Raw genomic sequence first — 20,695 nt, 5'->3', positions numbered from 1 at the left:
GTAGAAGTCCCTAACATCTTTCTGCTTATTTTCCTCTCTTCTCCAAATAATAGTGTCAGGCTGCTCAGTTGTTGGTCATCTGACTCTTAATCTTGGCTCAGGTCCTGATCTAAGGGTTTTGAGTTCAGGCCCTATATTGGTTTCTGAGCTGGGCGTGAAGCCAACTTAAAAAACAAACAAACAAAACCCCCACAAATAAAGTGAAAAATACTGATTGTTAGTTTTCTTCAAGGAGGCATTTGTTAAGCTCCAGGACTTTGCCTGTGTGATTCTGGTTAGTCTTTACAACCATACAGGTTTTCTTAACCTCATCTCCATTTGACAGCTGAAAAGGCGGCCCAGATTTTTGCTGATTTGGACTCTGGACAAGTCTGTCAGTCCCAAGGTTGTGTGATCCTGTGGCTCCACAAAGTTCTCCATGCCTTGCTACAGAATTGCCAGGGAAGCTGCCTGACCTGCATAGCATCCCTGGCTCCTCATTCCTTAAAGAAAAGCTCATACTTGCAGCCTGGCTTTTGAGGTGTTCATACCCACATGCACTCTGTGCTCTGGCTTTGTCAGGCATGCATGTATGCCTGTGTCTCATCCAGTTACTTGATATGAATGAGAAGGCAGTAAGAAGGTAGGAAAGCATCCAGAGATGGGATATCAGTGGCCAGAGTCACCCATGTCTTCTACTAATTCCAAATCCATGCCTCTTCCACGAGACTCAGGATCCCACACAGCTGGCAGGAAGGCAACATTGAGATGCATGACACAGAAGTAAAGGTGCTCCATTCTCACCATGCTTGAAGATTCTGTGATTCTAGCTATTTCCTCTCCTGAACGTCAGCTTCTGGACAACTTTCTAGGAAAATCATAGCTTTCAGATAATTCTTCAGAAAACTCAAATCTGTATTTACTGATTTCCTTCCATGAAATTGGAAAGCCAGCTATAGCCCTTGGTGCCTAGCACAGCCAGAAGGACCTTGATGACTCGCGTGGAAGGAGACTCATGTGAGGTGGCCTGCAAGCTGCAGAAGCCTCAGATGCTTCATAGTCAAGAAAGTGACCTCTGTGCTGGGAAATGAATTTCTGCATGGAGAAGCTGGGGCCATTAAATGACATCAAAGATTCCTTCCGGTTCCGATGTTTCATAACTACCCATTTCTGGAGAGGGATCAATAACAGGGGAAGAAGGTGGAAGTTAGAAGGAAAAGGCAGGGGAAGCCAGGATGATTTGGTATCCAATGCGTGTTCATTTATTTTACACTTACAAAAGAAATCGCCCACCCCTCTGCCCCATTCCCCAAAAAACAGTCTCTTTTTACAAACATTTAAAAATTAAAACCAAATGAAGATAGACAAGTTAATTTCAGTACAATTATTTTTCAATGTAGCTGTCATAATTAGAGTTTAAATTTCCTACAAGTGACCAATGTCCAAGTGACTTATAGGGAAATCCTGATTATTGGCCAAAAGGAAAATTCCGTATTACAAGTTAGCAAATTCTAGTACAAAAATAGTCCGTGTTGGAATAGCCTTTCCTTTTACATAGGTCTCGGGTCAGTCTACTGACTGCATAATACACTAACATTTCAGGGTTCTCTCTTTCACAAATGGCTCATTCGTCATAGCTGAAGCAGCACGATGCCTGCAGTGGCAGGGACTAGTGTCCACCTTGGGACCGTGCTGGAAACGGCAGGCCTGGGAGTGCCTCACTGACCCCAGGGCAGCAGGGCAGGGCCCCAGCCCCAGCTCCGCACAGGGGTCCTGGAGGGAGGGATGAGTGGCGGGCAGAGCTGCCCCCTTCTGAGGGAGCAACAGGCCCAGGATATAGGGGAAGTCCGCCCAGGTAGCTGGGCCAGTGCTGGCACAGGACAGCCCGCCTCCTGCCAGTGTCTCCTCGTCCTTCTGTAGTCTGACGAGGTGAGAGGGGGCCCTGTGCATTATCAGCAGCGTGAGGGTGGCCTTGCCCTTGCTGCAGCGAGGGAAGGTGTGGGCAGGCTACTTGTCCCTCAGGATGTCGAGCTGCTCCTGACACTCGGTAAAGAGGCGCTGAAAGCGGAGATTCTGCCCGATGACTGGCAGCAGCTCCTTCAGCAGCTCCCTCTTCCGCAGACCCTGTGGACATGAAGAATGACAACTGAGTGCAAGTGTCAGTGAGGAGACCTGGATGGTGCTAGGTTTCCCTGGCCTGGCAGAGACCCTGTGTCTGCCCATTTGACCCCCAGACACCTCCTGGAGAAAACAGGGATGGATGAGAACAATTTCTCTACATGCTGGGAAGCTCCAGGCAAGCTAAAAGTCTGAGCTGGAGCATACGAGTGGCAGGGAGCAGGGGAGAGACACAGTGCAAGGTTACAGCAAAGAATACCAGAGTAGGTTCTGCTCCTCTGTGTCCCCTAAGTCTGCTCGCACAGTCACTGCTGGCCTTCAACTGCACTGATTAGTGGCTATAGTAACTTAGCCTCCAGAACAGGATGGGAGTAGGATATTAGGGTAAAAGGGCATGTGGATGGCCATCCAGGAGGAGTTGTTCCCTAATGTGAATGCTCTCTGGGGGCCTGAGGTCAAGTCTAGGGGTGAAGAGGCACCTGGGAGGCAGTGGCTGGCCTCTTATAATCCTGGGGCCTCTGCCCTTGGGCCTTGCCCAGGGCTCTTTCATGCCTGGGTGTACTGGTACCATGGTCTGCCTGGGCTCTTTTGCTAGATGCACTGCAAGGAGGGGTCTCCAATGCACAGAACCCTGAGGAGCCTAGCCACTGCAAAGAAAAAAACACCAAACGATAACTCTGACCACTGGAAGAGAAGGAAGGTCCAGGATGTTAAAATAAGAATGGCAGAAAGACAAGGAATTATAGAAAAGAACCGAGTGTAGATATTAAGTTTGAGAAACACAATGGTTGAAGGGATAGAATCTGCAGAGGAATGGACACTGCTAAAGACCAAGTCAGAGTGGAGACAGATGGAGGACCAGACCATGCTTGAGAAGGGAGGTACACAGAGAGGAAAATGCAAGAGGAGAAGCCATACAGGATAAGTTAAGGCAGATGGAGAAGGACGGAAGGGCCCAATACTTATATAATGGGTCCCACAGGAGAGAGAGAAAGAAGAAAGAAGGAAATATTTAAGGAAATAATACAGGTAGATTTCACGCAATTAAAGAAAGTCAAATGGCCTTAAGTTGAAAGCCTCCCTGAGTGCTGATCATGTAAGATATGGAAACAAAATAAAGGCCATATATGAAAAGCCCACAGCTAACATCATACTCAGTGAAAAACTGAGAGCTTTTCCTCTAAGATCAGGAATAAGACAGGGGTGCCCACTCTCACTGCTTTTTTTTTCAACACAGTACTGGGAGTCCTAGCCACAGCAGTCAGATAAGAAAAAGAAATAGGAGTAAGTAACATTCACTATTTGCAGATGACATGATACTACTATACCATACTATATAGAAAACCCTAAAGGACTCCCAAAAACTACTAGATAAATGAATAAATGAATTCAGCCAAATAACAGGATACAAAGTTAGTATACAGAAATCTGTTGCATTTCTTTACACTAATAATGAAATAGCAGAAGAGAAATTAAGAAAACAATCCCATTTATAATTGCACCAAGTGTAATAAAATACCTAGGAATAAATCTAACCAAGGAGGTGAAACTGTACTCCAAAAACTATAAAACACTGATGAAAGAAATTAAAGATGACACAAATAAATGGAAAGCTATTCCATGGTCATGGGTTAGAACAGCCAATATCGTGAAAGTATCTGTATCACCCAAGCAATCTACAGACTTAATGCAATCTACTTACCAAAATACCAACAACATTTTTCATAGAACTAGGAAAAAAGGGGCGCCTGGGTGGCTCAGTGGGTTAAAGCCTCTGACTTTGGCTCAGGTCATGATCTCAGGGTCCTGGGAGTGAGCCCCATATTGGGCTCTCTGCTCAGCGGGGAGCCTGCTCCCCGCCCCCGCCGGGCCTGCCTCTCTGCCTATTTGTGATCTCTGTCTGTAAATAAATTAATAAATAAATCTTAAAAAGAAAAATAAAAGAACTAGGGAAAAAAAAGTAAGATATGGAAAAACAGATATCTAGACATGTAGAATGAAATATATAGAATTTGAGAGTATCAAAGATAGAAAAATTCTGAAAGTTTCTAAAAAAACAGGATCATATCTCCTACAAAAAAGGAGAGACCAAGGTACACAATGAAGTAATATTTTTAATATATTAGAAAAAACCCTCACAACCTAAACCTTTTTTTTTTTTTTTTTTAAGATTTTATTTATTTATTTGACAGAGAGAAATCACAAGTAGACGGAGAGGCAGGTAGAGAGAGAGGAAGGGAAGCAGGCTCCCTGCTGAGCAAAGAGCCCGATGCGGGACTCGATCCCAGGACCCTGAGATCATGACCTGAGCCGAAGGCAGCGGCTTAACCCACTGAGCCACCCAGGCGCCCACAACCTAAACCTTTTTACCCAGTTATTCAAACAATAGAGTATAATAAAAAATATTAAAATAATATTCTTAGGCTTTTAAGACCTCAAAAGGCTTGCTACAATAAAGATCTACCATGAAAATGTTTTAGAGGAAATACTCAAAGTAAGAAGAGATAAATCTAGATAATGCTACAAGAGATATAAAAAGAAATGTGGATAACTCAGGCTAAAGTTTATGTTGGCCTTGAGAAAACCAAGAAAACAAAGAATATGGATGGTTTGAGCTTGGTGATTTAAAAAAAAAAAATCTGTCAGACTGGATAACATAAAAAGTCAGCCATCTGATTTTAGTAAGGAATGTTTAAACATGGATGAAGAAGGGTTAAAAATTAAAGACAGAAAGATATGTTAGTAAAGAATGAAAAGAGAGCTAGTATTTTTAAATTACCAAAGTAGATTTTGTTACAAAAACATCACTGGGGAAAGAGCAAATCAAAAGAAAGGGACAAAACTACCCTCAGGGAGATTTTAATACACACTCAACTAGTGATGGGTCATAGAAAGGCAAAAATCTGCAGATTCAGGTAATCCGAACTGACCAGTTAGTAAACATAACTAAATGGGTATGTATAAAATGAAAACAAACAGTCTTTGGCACATGTGGACATATAAAAAATTGCTCTAAAAGCAAACCTCCACAAAATAGCAGGTATCATGTACACAGCAGACTGGCACAGCCAAATATAGCCTATTATTTATTTTTGTAAATAGTTTTATCAAAATGTAGCCACCCCTGCCTATTTGTTGGTCTATCACACTACAACAGCAGAGTGGAGTAGTTGCAGCAGACTGTATGGCTTTGCAAAGCCTGAAATATTAACTCTCTTCCCTGACAGAAAAAGTTTACCAACCCCGGATATAAATCATCTTCTTTAACCAAAATACAATTGAGTAGAACTCATGACTGATTAATCGATTAAGTTAATTAACTTAGTTAACTGATATTTAAAAATGATTTACAAGTAAATGGTAATAAAAACACTAACTGTTGCAAAACTGTTGTAGAAATGCCACAGAAATGGGGCTTTATAAGGATCCTTACAAACATAAAACATCTTCTATTAGAGAACATAAAAGAATGACAACCAATTACCTGAGTCTGAACTAAGGTGGGAAAGAAGGGAGGAAGGGAGGGAGGCAAAGAAAGAGGGAGGGAAGGAAAGAAGAAGATATCAGAAAATATATATTAAAAATGAGCCTCATAACTGGCTGAGTAGTGAATCCAGTCTGCCAAGACTGGGAAAGGTGGCCATTTTTTCAAATGCCCAATATTCAACAAAAGACCATGGGGCATACAAAAAAACAGAGAAACATGGAAATGATTGGATATGGTATTGGCCCATTCAAAATCACAAAATAAACATCCAGAAAACTGACCCTAAAGAAACATAGGCCTAGAACTTATGTGACAAAGACATTAAAACAATTGCCTTAAATATTCTCAAAGAGAACATGAACAGATGGACATATCAGGAAAATGGTATGTGAACAGAATGAGAGTATCAACAAAGAGGTAGAAATTATAAAAAAAGATCCAAACCAAAATTCTAGAACTTAAAAACATAGTAACTAAATAGAAAAATTCAGTCAAGTGGTTCAACAGTAGACATGAACAGACAAAGAATCAATGAACTTGAAAATGAAGAAAAATGAAAATAGTCTAAGAGGGACTTATAGGACACCATCAAGCAGACCAATATATGCATTATGCAAGTCCCAAAAGAATAATAGAAAAAGAAAGGGGAAAAGAGCTTATTTGGAGAAATAATGGCTGAAAAGTTCCCAGGGTTGCGGAAAAACATGAATTTACAAATCCAAGCTCAACAAATACTCTATGTAGGAAAACCCAAAGGAACCCATACCATGATAGATTTTACTTGAACTATGGAACATCAAAGATAAAGAGACAATCTAGAAAACAGAAACTTGGCTCATTGTGTAAAACGCATACTCAATAAGCATATTTCTCAGCAGAAACACTGAAGGCCACAGGGCAGTGGAATGACATATTTAAGCTGCTAAAAGAAAAACTAACATCTGAGAATACCATAGTCAGTGAAACTACTCTTGAAAAATAAGGGAAAAACACATTTCCAGATAAATGAAAACTGATGGAATTCATTACTATTAGATCTACCCTACAAGAAATGCTAAACGGAGTCCAAGTTGAAATGAAAGGATACTAGACAATAAAACAGAAAGTTCTCTGGTAAAAGTAAAAGTAAGGACAAATAAAATAACCCATATTTTGTAATTTTATTTGGTAATTCCATTTTTTTATTCTATAAGATTGAAAAGACAAAAGCATAAGAAACTATAAGTCTATGTTAAAGGCTATAGAATATATAAAGATATAATTTGTGATTTCAATAACAAAGTGGGGGGAGTGGAACTGTAAGGGAGTGGGCAATTTTTCTGTATACAATTGAAATTAAACTGTTATTAGTTTAAAATAGATTGTTATAACTTCAGAATGTTTTTGTTATCCCTATAGTTACTAAAAAGAAAATATCTATAGAACATACATAAAAGGAAAAGAAGAGAATCAAAACATGTCTCTAAAAAAATCAACTAAAATGCAAAGTAAAATAGTAAAGGAGGAAATGAGGAACAAAAACTATAAAACATACAGAAAATAAATAACAAAATGGCAATATTAAGTATCTGTCAGTAATTATTTTTTGTCAGTAATTATTATTATTATTATTATTATTATTTAGAGAGAGGGAGAGGAAAGGCAAAAGGAAAAGGAGAGAAAGAGAATTTTGAGCAGGCTACATGCTTGGTGTGGAGCCTGACATGGGACTCAGTCTCCCAACTCAGATCATGACCTGAGCCAAAATCAAGAGTTGGATGCTTAACCGACTGAGCCACCAGGTACCCCTGCAATAATTACTTCAAATGTAAATGTATTAAACTCCCCAATTAAAAAAGAAAAGAAAAGAAAACAACGGGTAAAAAACCAGAATCAAACTATATGCTACCTACAAGGAACTCACTTCAGAGCTGAGAACACATACAGGTTGAATATAAAGGATAAAAAAGAGAGTCCATGGAAATAGTAACCAAAACATAGAAGAGTTGGCTATACTTGTATCATACGAAATAGATGTTATTTCAAAAACTGTTAAGAGACAAAGAAGGACATTGTATAATGATAAAAGGGTCAATTCACCAAAGATGATGTAACAATTATAAACATATGCACCAAACATCAGAGCTCCTAAATATATGATGAAAACATTGAGTTGAAAGGAAAAATAATTCTACAATAATTGTAGTAGACTTCAATATCCCATTTTTGATAATGGATAGAACAACCAGAAAGAAGATCAATAAGGAACCAGAAGTCCTGAAAAACAATATAGAACAATTGTACATTATGTACATATATAGGACATTCCACTCAACAACAGCAGAATCCACTTTTCTCAAATGCACATTAAACACTCTCTAGGAGAGACCACATGTTAGGTCAGAAAACAAATCTCAATAGGTTTAAAAAGACTGACATCATAAAACTATCTTTTCCAATCACAATGGGATGAAACCAGAAATCAAAAGTTAAAGGAAAACTGGACAATCCACACATATGTGGAAATGAAACAACACATTGCCTTTTTTTTTTTTTTTTTAAAGATTTTATTTATTTATTTCACAGAGAGAGAGAGAGATTACAAGTAGGCAGAAAGGCAGGCAGGGGTTGGGGGTGGGGGGGGGGAGAAGCAGGCCCCCTGCTGAGTAGAAAGACCTGATGCAGGACTCCGTCCTAGGACCTGAGATCATGACCTGAGCCGAAGGCAGAGGCTTAACCCACTGAGCCACCCAGGCACCCCTAAATAACACATTGTTAAGCAATGATTCAAGAAGAAATCTCAAGGTAAATTAGAGAATATCCTGAGACAAATGAAAATGAAAACAACATACGAAGAAATATAGGATCCAGTAAATGCACTTGTTAGAAATTTATAGCTGTAAGAATCTACAAAGAAAGACCTCAAATAAATACCATAGCTTTCCATCCTTTGAAACTAGAAAATAAAAGCAAGCTAAACCCAAATCAAACAGATGCTAGAAAATCATTATTTCAGAGAAAATAAAATGGAGAATAGAAAGATCGAGAAAATAAATGAAACCAAAATGTACTACTAGAAAGGATCATCCAAACTGATAAACTCATAACTAGCTGGACTAAGAAAAACAGAGCGAAGACTGGAATGACAATCAGAAATGACACAGGGACATTACAACTGATGTCACAAAAGTAAAAATTATAAATATGGGGTTACTATAAGTAATTGTTCACCAACAAATTAGACAACTTAGATAAAATGGACACAATCCTAGAGACATATAGCCTACTAAGACCGAATCATGAAGAAATACAAAATCTGAATGGATCTCTAACTAGTAAGGAGACTGCATCAATAATCACCAACTTCCTAAAAAAAAAGAGCCCATGACTTACCAAATGGCTTCACTGGTGTATTTCACCAATTATTTAAAGAAGAATTAATAAGAATCTTCAATTGATGCAAAAAAATTTTTTTGATCAAGTTCAACACTCTTCATTACAAAAACACCCAGCAAACTAGTAATAGAAGTCAACTACCTCAATATGATACAGACCATATATGAAAACATCACACTCAATGTTTAAAAAACTGAAAGCTTTTGCTCTAAGATCAGGAGAAAGGTGAGGATGCCAGCTTTCACACTTCTACTCACCTTAGTACTGGAAGTTCTAGCCAGAGCAAAGAGGCAAGAAAAAAATAAAAGGCATCAATATTGGAAAGGAAGAAGTAAATTTTTTTGTTTGTAGACATCATTTTATATGTAGAAAACCCTAAAGACTCTACAAAAAACTTGGTAGAACAAGTGAATTCAGCAAATTTGCAGAATAAGAAATCAGGTCACCAAAATCAGCTACATTTTTATATACCAACAACAAACATTCTGAAAAGAAAACTAAGAAAACAGTTCTGTTTACAATAGCTCCTGAAGAATAAAATACTTAGGAATAAAAAAACTTAACCAAGGAGGTGAAAGACTAGTACACTGAAAACTACAAAATGTTCCTGAAAGAAATTAAAGAAGACACAACTAAATGGAAAGACAGCCCCTGTTCATGGATTAGAAGACTTAATATTCCTAAGATGTCAATATCATCAAAAACAATCTATAGATTTAATGTACTCCCTATCAAAACCCTAATGGTGTTTTTCTACAGAAATAGAATAATTCATCCTAAAATTCAAATGGAATCTCAAGGGATCCTGAAGAGCCACAAGAATCTTGAAAAAGAAGATGAAAGGTGGAGGCCTGTTTCTGACTTCAAAACTTATTTCTGCTCTTCCCATAAGTGGCCTGAGGTGACCTCTGAAAATGGTTCACTATTTACTTGACCCAGAAAGCCCTACAAAATCATGCAAATCAAGAGGTTCAAAGCTTTGTGTTCACTTTATGAATGCACCAAAAGTTTGCATATCTGAGAAGCCACCACATATCTGAAGGATGTCATTATATAGAAGCAATGTGTGCCATTCTGTTGCTATAATTGTGGAGTTGGTAGGCGTGCTCAGGTCAAACACTGGGGGTGGGCACAGTGTCAGTGACCTGAAAAGGGTGCTGAATTTTTACTGCACATGCTTAAAATTGCATAACAATGAACTTAAGGGTTTAGATGTAGATTCTCTGGTGATTGAGGATATCCAGGTGAACAAACCCCCCGAGATGTGGTGAGAACTTACAGAAGGCATGTTTGGATTAACCTGTACATGAGCTCTCCCTGCCACAGAGATGACCCTTTACTGAAAAAGAGCAGATGGTTTCTAAACCGGAAGAGGTGGTTGCAAAGAAGAAAAAGATATCCCCAAGAAAATGAGGAGACAAAAACTTAACAGTCTGGTTGGGGTACCAGGTGGTGGGTATTATAGAGGGCATGGATTGCATGGAGCATTGGGTGTGGTGAAAAAATAATGAATACTGTTATGTTGAAAATAAGTAAAAAATAAACTTAAAAAAACAAAACAAAACTTAATGGTCTGAGAATAAATTCTGCATAAAATAAATGTAAATAGAAAAACACCCAAAACAAAAAACAACCAAAACCAATCCCCCAAACTTACTTCAAAACTATTATACCTTTTAGTTTTGAACTATGTGACTATATTACCATCCAAAATTAAATTAATTTATTTATTTAAAAATATTTTATTTATTTATTTGACAGAGAGAGACACAGTGAGAAAGGGAACATAAGCAGGGGGAGTGGGAGAGGGAGAATCAGGGAGGTGGGGCTTAATCCCAGGACCCCAGGATCATGACCTGAGCTGAAGGAAAGATGCTTAATGACTGAGCCACCCAGGCGCCCACAAACTAAAATTTAAAATAAAATAAAACTCAAACATTTAATTAAAAAATCAAAGGGGGTGAAGTAAACTGTTAGAAACAAAGCAGAATACTCTGTCTGCCTCTGGCAACAGAGGAAAGCTGCATGAGGATCCGACCTGAAGGTTGGTGTAAAAACCAACTGCCACAGAGTACCATCTCCCAAAATGGGCTCTCAGTATGTCTCTCTACTGTTTAAAGCAGCAGCCGGAGACATTGCTCATCACCACATTTTTGGCCATTGTCACAGGTCCTACCGTGAAGACTGGCAGAGGGAGGCTTCCAAAACCAGGATCTGGCTGGGAAGACAATGGCCAGCAAAGAGCTCTGGCGCCTGAAGGATAACTGTTTAGTGAGCCAGCCCTTGGTTTTCAGTCTCCCTCCTGTGCAGACTGAGCCATGATCTTTGAGGGAAAGAAGCCTGGACCTTTGGGGTCTCCTGAAGCAAACTGGTAATTCATATCACAAAGAGTAATTTCCCAATATATGAAGAATTCCTATGAACCAATAAAAAAAATATAACAATGAAGTATTTCAATAGATAGTTAAAAAAACAAAAGGAAGTGTAAGTGGCTCTTAAATATACTAAATGATGCTTCCTAATACGCCTCTTGGGAGGGCTGCTGAGTCAGCATTGCTGGTTGGTTGTTTTTTGTTTTTTAAAAGCATTGCTGGCTTTTTTTTAAAAATTTATTTATTTGACAGACAGAGATCACAAGTAGGCAGAGAGGCAGGCAGAGAGAGAGAGAAGAGGAAGCAGGCTCCCTGCTGAGCAGAGAGCCTGAGTCGGGGCTCGATCCCAGGACCCTGAGATCATGACCTGAGCTGAAGGCAGAGGCTTTAACCCACTGAGCCACCCAGGCACCCCTAAAGCACTGCTGGTTTTAAGTCCATCTTCCATCTACTGATCCTTTTTCCCCGTAACTCTGAGGATCAGTTACATTGGAATGATCCATTCTTACTGTTAAAGTGTTTATGGAGAAACTCAACAAGAGAGCAGAGTGCTCATACTCCACAAACTTGCCCTTAATATCTAGATAAAGAGATAGTAAAAAAGGTTTTGTAAAAAAGGAATAAATTCAGTATAGTGCTGAAGTCAGGAGGAAATGTGGCAGACATCAAGAGTTGGCTGTGTCCATACCTGCTCTAAAACCTCTCCTACATATGCTTTACTGGTCACTTCCCCAGACTCTCTTGCAATGAGGGTGTTCAAATGACTTGCTGGTTGCCTGTGAGGCACAGACTAGCTTTTGGGAGAGCTTTTCTTTTTCTTTTTCCTTTTTTTTAAAAGGTTTTATTTATTTGTTTATTTTAGATTTTATTTATTTATTTATTTGACAGAGATCACAAGTAGGCAGAGAGGCAGGGAGAGAGAGATGGGGGAGCAGGCTCCCTGCTGAGCAGAGAGCCCAATGCAGGGCTCTATCCCAGGATTCTGAGACCATGACCTGAGCCAAAGGCAGAGGCTTAACCCACTGAGCCACCCAAGTGCCCTAGCTTTTCTTTTTCTGGTAAGAATTGTAGATGCTATTGGTACTGGTTTCCCCCCCCTCCGACTGACTTATTTGGAGGACAGAAAACAACAACAATATTTCAGTCACTTTTGGGAGTACCACTTACCTGCAGCTGAGAGCATTTGTCATAGATACCAGGGACCATGAGCAGACTAGCTGTGTTAGGCAGTTTACAGAAGATGAAAAGCAGATGGGACGGAAAGGGAGTGTCAGGCTCTTCTGGGCAAAGCTCCAATAAGGTGTCCTGCTCAGAGCTGGTAAGAATAAGTGGCAGGAAGGAGAGGGAGAAAAGAGCACATGGCTAATAAATGGTGGCCTGTCTGTGCCTCCTTCCATCGGCACCTTATTGGCCTAGTACCCCTGCCTTCAGTCTGAGACAGAAAGCTGTTATGTAGAGCTCCAGCTCACGTCTTGGGCTAATGCTCCCAGAGTGGCAGCTAAATCACAGAATGAGGCTCTACAACCTGGCCAGGGAAGAGGTTGGTCAGGCACATGCTGACCTATCTCCCACTCAAGAAGACATACTGTCAGGGTCCCCCAGAGCTGACGTGTGGTAGGGAATTACTGGTAATTTGGAACCACCCTTCCTATTGAGGTACACAAATACCTACACAAGTATCTTGAGGTACACGGAGGTACACAAATAGAAATGGACCTCAGGGAGCTAATGTGCTAATGACCTAGGGTTGAGCTGGGATGCGGGGAAGGTAGAAATTCAGAGAGGGATGCCTTTGCCTTGGGAATGTTTATTGATGAGAAAGAGGCTGAGCGAGCTTCTGTCAGACTTGAGGGCCTAGGGAGACAAAAGCAGGGGCCAAAATGAAAAGTGGGGATTCCTGTTAAGTCATTCCTCTTTGTGCTGACACCCCAAAGGGATGTAACCCAGAATAAAGGTAAACCAGAAGTAAATCCGCCCCTACACAAATGAGTGTCTGGCTTTGAATCATGAGACAGCCCGGAAAACCTCAATCCCAGAACTGGGCTGAGGGGAGTCTGCAGTGCTGCTGGTGCCTCAAGAACTGGCAACAACAAATAAAAGCACTCTGTAAAAGAAGATAACATCACCTGAGGCCTCAAACCATTTCTACAAATAATTTTTCAAACATGTCCAGCAGATAGAAATGATCAGGCACGTAAGGAAACAAGATAATATAAATGAGACCCGGCAGAGACATTTATAGGCAATTGAAACAGATCCAAGAGGGCTCCCAATAGTAGAACTATCAGATATACAACTTTAAAACAACTAAGGTTACTATGCTCAAGCAGATAAAAGACTAAATTGAAAATATGGGGGGAGAACTGCAACCATAAAAAATGATACAGCAGATTTTAAAAAGAGAGGGCATTACATCTCTCTGAAGATGTGGAAAATGGAAGGGAAGATATCACTGAGGAAGAGAACCAAGGCAGATCCACAGAATGAATGAAAGAAACAGACTTTCAGGTTTGTGGAACTTCAAAACAAGAGATGGAGCCAAAAGAACTTACACAGCAATGGAAATCAGATTTGCAGCAGAGATTTTAGCAACAACAGTGGATGTTAAAAGTCTGTGGTGCCACACCCTCAAAGATGTAAGGAAGGGGAACTGGACTTTGAAGTTAGGATTCTAGTAACCAACCAAATTAAGATCTACTGCTACAAAATAAAAATCAAATAAAACACACAGGCCATTCACACACCAAGGCCTGTAGAGCCTGTGAGGTCTGACCCTCCAGCCTTTCTGACTGCAACCCATTTCACCCTCCCACTGCCATTCTGCTTGGCTATTCCTTCCACACGGCAGGCCCTTCCACCTTGGGCCTTTAGACTTGCTGTTCCCGCTGCCTGTATGTTCTTCCCCCAAACATTTGTGGGGCTTTGCCCTTCACCTTTTCTGGTCTCTGCTCAATTAGTTAAGACTTCCTTGATTACTCATTATAAAATAGCATCCTGCCAGTATGCCCCTGGCCACTTGATGTTTGTTCTCAGCACCTACCCCCACCCAACACAATACATGTACTTGCTCAGCTGTTTAGAATCTGCCTCTCTGCACAAGAATGGAGACCTAGGAAGGTGGGGGCCGTTAGCTTTGTTCACTGCTCACTGTCCCGTGCCGAGCCAGAGCAGGTGCTCCATCAGTATTTGCTCAGTGACTGCATGAAGCAGGGGAGCTAACTTATATCCACAACCCCCAATCCCTCACCAACCTGGTCCTTTCAAGGCACTAGCAGGCACACGTGCAAGCCAAAAAATTTGGAGGTGACTATATGCATGTTCATTATTCTCTGTCTCTTAATCTATTCTACCCATCCACCCACTAAGTCTTGTTGGGTCTGCCTCTAAAATACAACTTCAATCTGTCTCCTTTCCCCTCTCCATGGCCCTCACACTGATCCAAGTCACCTTTGTCTATTGCCTGGACCACTACAAAAACAAGTTCTGACTGCTCTCCTATGTCAGTTCGCATTACCACCCCTGCTAATCGATCTCTTGCCACCAGCTCCTCCAAAGCTCCAGCTCCTCACAAGATCTCAGTGATCTTCTTTCCTGCTCCTCTGTCTTACCTCATCTCCTACCACCCTGTCCTTTGCCTACTATGCTGCAGCCAGGTTTGCATTCACTATCACCTCTACCAGGAGACTCCCAGGTCCTGGTAGAGCTGGTACATTTTCATCCCTGGGTTTCATCCTAAAAGACCCCTCCCTCTCATGTCTTCCCTGGCCATGCGTTCCCAGGCCCCCTTGTCTGATTGCTCTGCTTATTTCTGGGCATAGTATAATCCACAGTCTAAAACTATCTTGTTGACTGAATTGCTTCCTTGCTTTTGTCTGCCTTCCTATTAGACTGGGAGCTCCACGAAGGCAGGGAAGGATCTTTCATCTTCTCTACCGAACAAACCCATAACCCCAGCAGGCAACTCTCCTCAGGCTGAGCACTCTCTAGGCCCCTGATGCTGAGGGCCCAGCTGCTGCCTGGCAGTGCAGTGCTGGCATTTCACCCTCCCACTGATCCTGGGGCCTGTGGCAGTGTGCTCAAGAAGACTAATGGGGAAGAATTCCAAAGCACTTTGGCTTATTTTTCATCTCCACTTTCACTTTTCAAGACAGAATTCTTGTGGCAAGAACGAAAGCAGCACCTACCACTACCGTTGACTCCCACTGGCTTCCAGTGGAGTAGTGAACCGGACCCAGTAAGTCCTTGCATATTTCTCGGAGCCGGTATTCAAACCCTAATTACGGAAAAAAACAAAACAAAACAAAACAAAACAAAACAACAAAACAGAAATAGGAACACATTACAAAAAGAAACAAAAAAATCAAGAATATGCTAAGTTGTTGTGTATAGCAAACCAGATTGAACAAATGTTTATTTTATTGCCTGCTTAGAGCAAAATGCCTCTTGCATGTCTCTCAGTTTGGGGCACTGAGATTCATAATGACAGACTCTCACTCAGGAACCCACTCCCTTGACAGCATAAAGAGCAGCCCCTCTGTGTGCTGGGCCCATGGGAAAAATAAATGTGGCCAGCTCTGGGAAAAACTCCCCAAGGTGATGGGAAAATGCAGGAATTGTGGAAGGAGGGGAGTGGGCTAGTTAGATTTGCTTCAGAGAAGACATGTTGTAGTGAGAGGAGATCAGCAGGGTCAGGAGGCAGCCTGCAGGAGATGGCAAGGGTATGAATTTAGGCTGAGGAGGTGGTGACAGAGTGGAGAAGACAGGAGAAACAGTCACGGGCCTGTCAACTCATGGGTTATGGCACAGGTATGTGGAGTGCCAGAAGTGCTGGTGGCAGAATGTGGGGGCCTGTCAGCACTGGCGGCAGCTGAAGCCACAGGGAATGATGAAATCACCCCAAGATGAGGGTAGAGAGTAAGAGGGTGATGCTGGAATCTGAGGAATTTTAGAAGTGAGAGGGGTCTTCCTTTACAATTTGAGTCTTTTTATGGTCAAGGAAGCAAGAGATAGAGTGGAGGTGACTTGTGTATGGACGGAGGAACAGACGTGTGGAAGATGGACAAAGAGAAGCAAGTGGTAGAAGTGATCCCACAACTGGTGCAGGCCCTCGAGGAGGCAGCGACCTTGTACAGGGCATCAGGATGAGTCCTGATCAGTCCCCAGGATGAAGAAAATTAGAGAGGCCAGGGGAGCAGTCTCCCCAGTGGAATGGGGTATGAAGCCCAGATGGGACAGGAGCATCCCAGCAAAGGTATGGGTTTGGGAAGACTGATTATTCAGAAGAGTCAGTGACCACACAGGCTGGGCAAACACACAGACTGGGCAGGAAGAGAAAAATTAAACTCCTGTACGGAGTCTGCTGGAGAGGGGCAAGGGACTTCGAGTTGGTCGGCCATGGCTGTTGTCACCAGAGGTGTATATATACATGTCATCAGGGGCAATGTGGCATGTCTGAGTTCTGGGAATAACATTTTTAGGGGTTTGGCATGTTTTTCTCTTTTTCTGTACTCTAAATTTTAAACAAAATAGGGAGGGTGTCGTCAAAAGCAAAGCAGGAAGGCCAGGAAAGGCTGTGGGGAAGGCTGCTTGCTCTGTGACCAGGCCTGGAGCTGTGCGGTAACACAGGGAGCTTTGGGAGGGCTGGTTCCCAAGCCACAACCCTGGAGGCCAAGCTCAGGGAAGAGGAAGACTGGTAAGAAAAACACCACACATGCCTAGCAAACAGATGAAAGGCTATTTATTGGAGGTCGCCCTGAAAGCAGGATGGCCACCTCTTTCAACAAACCTAGCTTTCTGTTGGCCAAAATGGGCAAAAGGAGGTGGTGGGGAAGATACTGGGGAAGGGAAGTGCTGGCAGGGAAAGCTGGGCTGGAAGGCCATGGGAAGGCACTGGATGGGCTGGCCCTTCCAGGCCAGGAGGGGCTTGGGGGAAGAGAAATACAGGCTCACTGGATGCTGCCAGAAGATGCCCTTCCCTGGTGTGACCGGCTGACCACTGAGGATGCAGGGTGTGAGGGAGGGCAGGAGTGTGAGCATCTCATCTGCTCCTTTGGAGAATGTCTATCTGAGCATCCTGTGCCCCCACCCCCTCCTACCTTCAAACCTTCTGGCCCTCAGGGCCTACCTGATTCAGAGCCTCAGAGCCTCTAATGCTGGATGCCTGCTGAGCTGCCTTGATTATAGCTCAGGCTAAGAGATGGGGCGAGGGCCATCTTTGCCTTGATTCACAGGCTTTCAGGAGGGTCGTGTTGGGACAGAAATTGAGTCAGTCCCAGGAAGATGGAAGGGCCGCAAGAAACCTCACCTTCATTCACAAGGTACCGAGCGTAGAGGAGGAGCCAATGGCGGTACTCATGGCTGGACTGCAGGGTGAGTGCCGCCGCAACCTGATTCTCCAGATAGGCCAGGGTGGTCTCCTGCTGCACTACATGAGGCACGGAGAAGAGCCGGGCTGCCTGTCTTCCTGAACTGCAGAGACCGGCAGAGCAAGCATCATGAGGCAGTGGGTACTGCATGGGTCAGGAGGCTGCTACCTCGAGCCCCTGGGCCCCAGTGAGGAGCCAGTAAAGGGGCAGGTGTCCGACACCATGCTGGCTAACCTGTCCCCATGTCCCGCGACAGGCCTCCTGGTCACTCTAGCACCCCAGGTGTATCCCACCTGTCCTTTCTATATCTAGGCCTGAGGTGACAGGTCAGCAGCTCATTTCTCCCCACCCCAAATACTGCCCATCACGGTGTCCATGACTCAGAGCACCTCAGACCGCCATCTATGCCCTGAAGTGACAGGGCTTGTGACCTAGCACCCTGAGATATTACCCAACGTGGGCCCACAACCCTTGGCACCTTGAGCCGACTTGTGCTAAGCAGCAGTTAGGCAGAGGGCTGGGCAGTCAGAGAGCAGGCCTGGGTGGGACTGTGCTTGCATGACCCAGCCACCTCCCCCACACTTGAGTCACCTACGTGGAGGCACGGCCCTGGACTATGGCTAAAGGTCCGGAGCATAGCATGGCATCCTGGGGAGGCAGGCTGCTCCTGAAGTCCGCACACTGGGCCAGGGAGTCCTGCTTGTCAGAAACCAGGTTCCTGGGGAGGCAACAGCAGGAGCAGAGGTCAGAAAAACCTGGAGGTCCACCAGAAAGGCTGGGGGTGAGGCCACCAAGGAGTAGGTACCACATGACTCTCTGCCAGAGTGTCAGCAGAGGCCAAGTAGCACTGCATTCTCCCCACAGGGCCCTTAGGGACAGGTTTCATGAGGCAAAATCAATGACGGTGAAGGTCATCAACAGGGTTCTTGCTGGGACCACCTTAGTACCATAGTCTCAGAACTTGAGGACAGGAACTTGTGTATGAAGTGTACACAGGATGCCCACTTGCTGGGGGCCCATACGGCCTGGTCCTTGGAAGCGTCCAGGAATGCCAGGTGCTAGCCTTCCCGAGCCTCTCTAGCATCCCAAGCAGATAGTTTTCACCTTCTTGGGACCTTTCACATCTTTGTTGAAAACATTCCAGCCACACTTTAAAAACAGTTGGGTGAATTTGTAAAATACCAGGCCAACGTTTCCCTTCTTAAATAAGTTTCCACTTATTTAAGTTTAACTTATAAGTTTCCAGTCTGTTTCCACTATTATAGTAATCACATAAAATACACAAGTTTGCAATTTGGGAGAGCTGGGAATGGGGAGGCTTTTTTTTAAAGATTAAATTTTACTTTTTTAAAATTTTAATTTTGTTTTTAAAGAATTTATTTAATTGAGAGAGAACTCAAGCAGGCAGAGTGGCAGGCAGAGGAGAAGGAGAAGCAGGCTCTCCACTGAGCAGGGAGTCCAATGTGGGACTCAATTCCAGGACCTTGGGATGATGACCGGAGCCGAAGGCAGCCACTTAACTGATTAAGCCACCTGGGCACCCCTTAAGATTTTATTTTTAAGTAATCTCTACACCCAACATAGTGCTCGAACTTAAAACTGTAAGATCAAGAGTTGCTTACTTTAATGACTGAACCAGCCAGGGGCAGCGGCTCCCCATCCCCTCACCCTTCTTTTTTAAACTCAAGAAAGAAATCTCAGTGGGAAGATAAACTTGTGCCTGGCAACTCTTAACAGAAGAGGGCTGGAAGGCAGCTGGTTTGGGTATGATGGACCAAAGGTGCAGGCAGAAGAAAAGAATTTCTGATTGGCTGGTACACAATGTACACACTTCACAAATCTGGATTAAAATCTTGGAGGAATAAAGATTTTGCAAATACAGAAAAGGCCTCCAAACTCCAAAATGGGCCGAGGAAAGACAGACCATGACACACGGTGAGTGACTATGCAACCTCATTAATTTACAAAGTCATCCAGAAGTACTACTTAGCTCCTGCTAAGCTACAAGAAGTGAGGAATGATGGTGAAGTTGTTATGAAGCCGACTCACTTATGCTGACAATAGCTAAGGAGGTGAGGCTGGAAATGTGTATTGACAACCTTAAGAATTTTCAAATGCCTGTTCCAAACAAAGTGACCTCAGGAAACAATGTAGAAGGAAAGCATCCCTGCCTACAGGGACAGTGGGGCCTGTACTGGCAAGTTTGAACTCTCTCTTCTCTAGCAGACAGAGTCCAGCAGGGCTGCCACCATGGCACCCACTCCAGGGCTTGACTGTCAGAAGCCGAGTCAGGCAGGCCTGACTGTTTTTGTTCCAGCTCAGATGGACACTCTCCCAGAAGGGTAGGGCCAGGAGCTGACTTACTTACCATGTAGAAAGTGATGGATTAAAGCAGTATGCCTTTCCATCAGACAGATTCATCACTGGGATTCCATGCTGTGTCAGCAAGATTTGTGACACTGTCATGTCACTTCCTGGGGAGACAGCACAAGAATGGGTTCTTGGGTGTGTTCTGATCAGCAGGTGCCTGCATACACACCTAAGGAGAAATGCAAAGCACAGCTCCCACAGTCCTAGCAACAGGTGTCTTAACTCTTACACATAACTAGTCAGTCACTGCTCTACTCTGCACATGCTGGTCTCGCTGCTATCCATACGCTATTCGTCACCTCTCAGGGACCCATTAAAACATGTCTCTGGAGAGAATGCATTGTCCTACAACGTACTGACATCCCCTACAATACGAAATGCCTCAGGCTGGGCCCAGAGCTTGGCTCTCCATCTAGGCTGAACAGGGTGCTTCCATGTCAGGAACCCAAGCTGCCAAGCCCTCCCCCAACTCCAACGTACAAGGGGAGGTCCACTGCTGAGGTTACCTGCCAAGATGGAGTGTAGAGATTCTTCTTTCACCACAACCACCTGTCTGTGAACATCCCTAGGAGGGAGAAAGGGAATAGCTTACTCTGCAGCAGGGGTAAAAGCATCACAATGTGCCCCAA

General features: G+C 43.2%; 1 protein-coding gene across 5 annotated transcripts in view; it reads right to left on the bottom strand.

Annotated features, from left to right (window-relative positions):
• Nucleotides 1–1,215: 1,215 nt before the first annotated feature.
• The window catches only part of LOC131811859 (protein HIRA), an 85,357-nt gene continuing 65,877 nt past the window's right edge, over nt 1,216–20,695 (bottom strand). For 4 of the 5 annotated variants that reach the window (XM_059140819.1, XM_059140822.1, XM_059140820.1 and 1 more), the window contains 5 exons: nt 20,573–20,631; nt 20,065–20,170; nt 18,292–18,414; nt 17,636–17,799; nt 1,216–2,103 (listed from right to left, as the gene is read on the bottom strand). In XM_059140819.1, coding sequence (XP_058996802.1) covers nt 1,649–2,103; nt 17,636–17,799; nt 18,292–18,414; nt 20,065–20,170; nt 20,573–20,631 — 907 coding nt within the window. In that variant the 3' untranslated portion in view covers nt 1,216–1,648. Of the gene's footprint in view, nt 2,104–15,515; nt 15,605–17,635; nt 17,800–18,291; nt 18,415–20,064; nt 20,171–20,572; nt 20,632–20,695 lie in introns of all 5 variants that reach the window. The other variant, XM_059140821.1, reaches the window with a different exon arrangement.

The sequence above is a fragment of the Mustela lutreola genome, chromosome 11, assembly GCF_030435805.1.
Source record: "Mustela lutreola isolate mMusLut2 chromosome 11, mMusLut2.pri, whole genome shotgun sequence".
Taxonomy (NCBI): domain Eukaryota; kingdom Metazoa; phylum Chordata; class Mammalia; order Carnivora; family Mustelidae; genus Mustela; species Mustela lutreola.
Note: the sequence above shows the minus strand (reverse complement) of the source record. Positions and strands in the feature narration are given on the sequence as shown.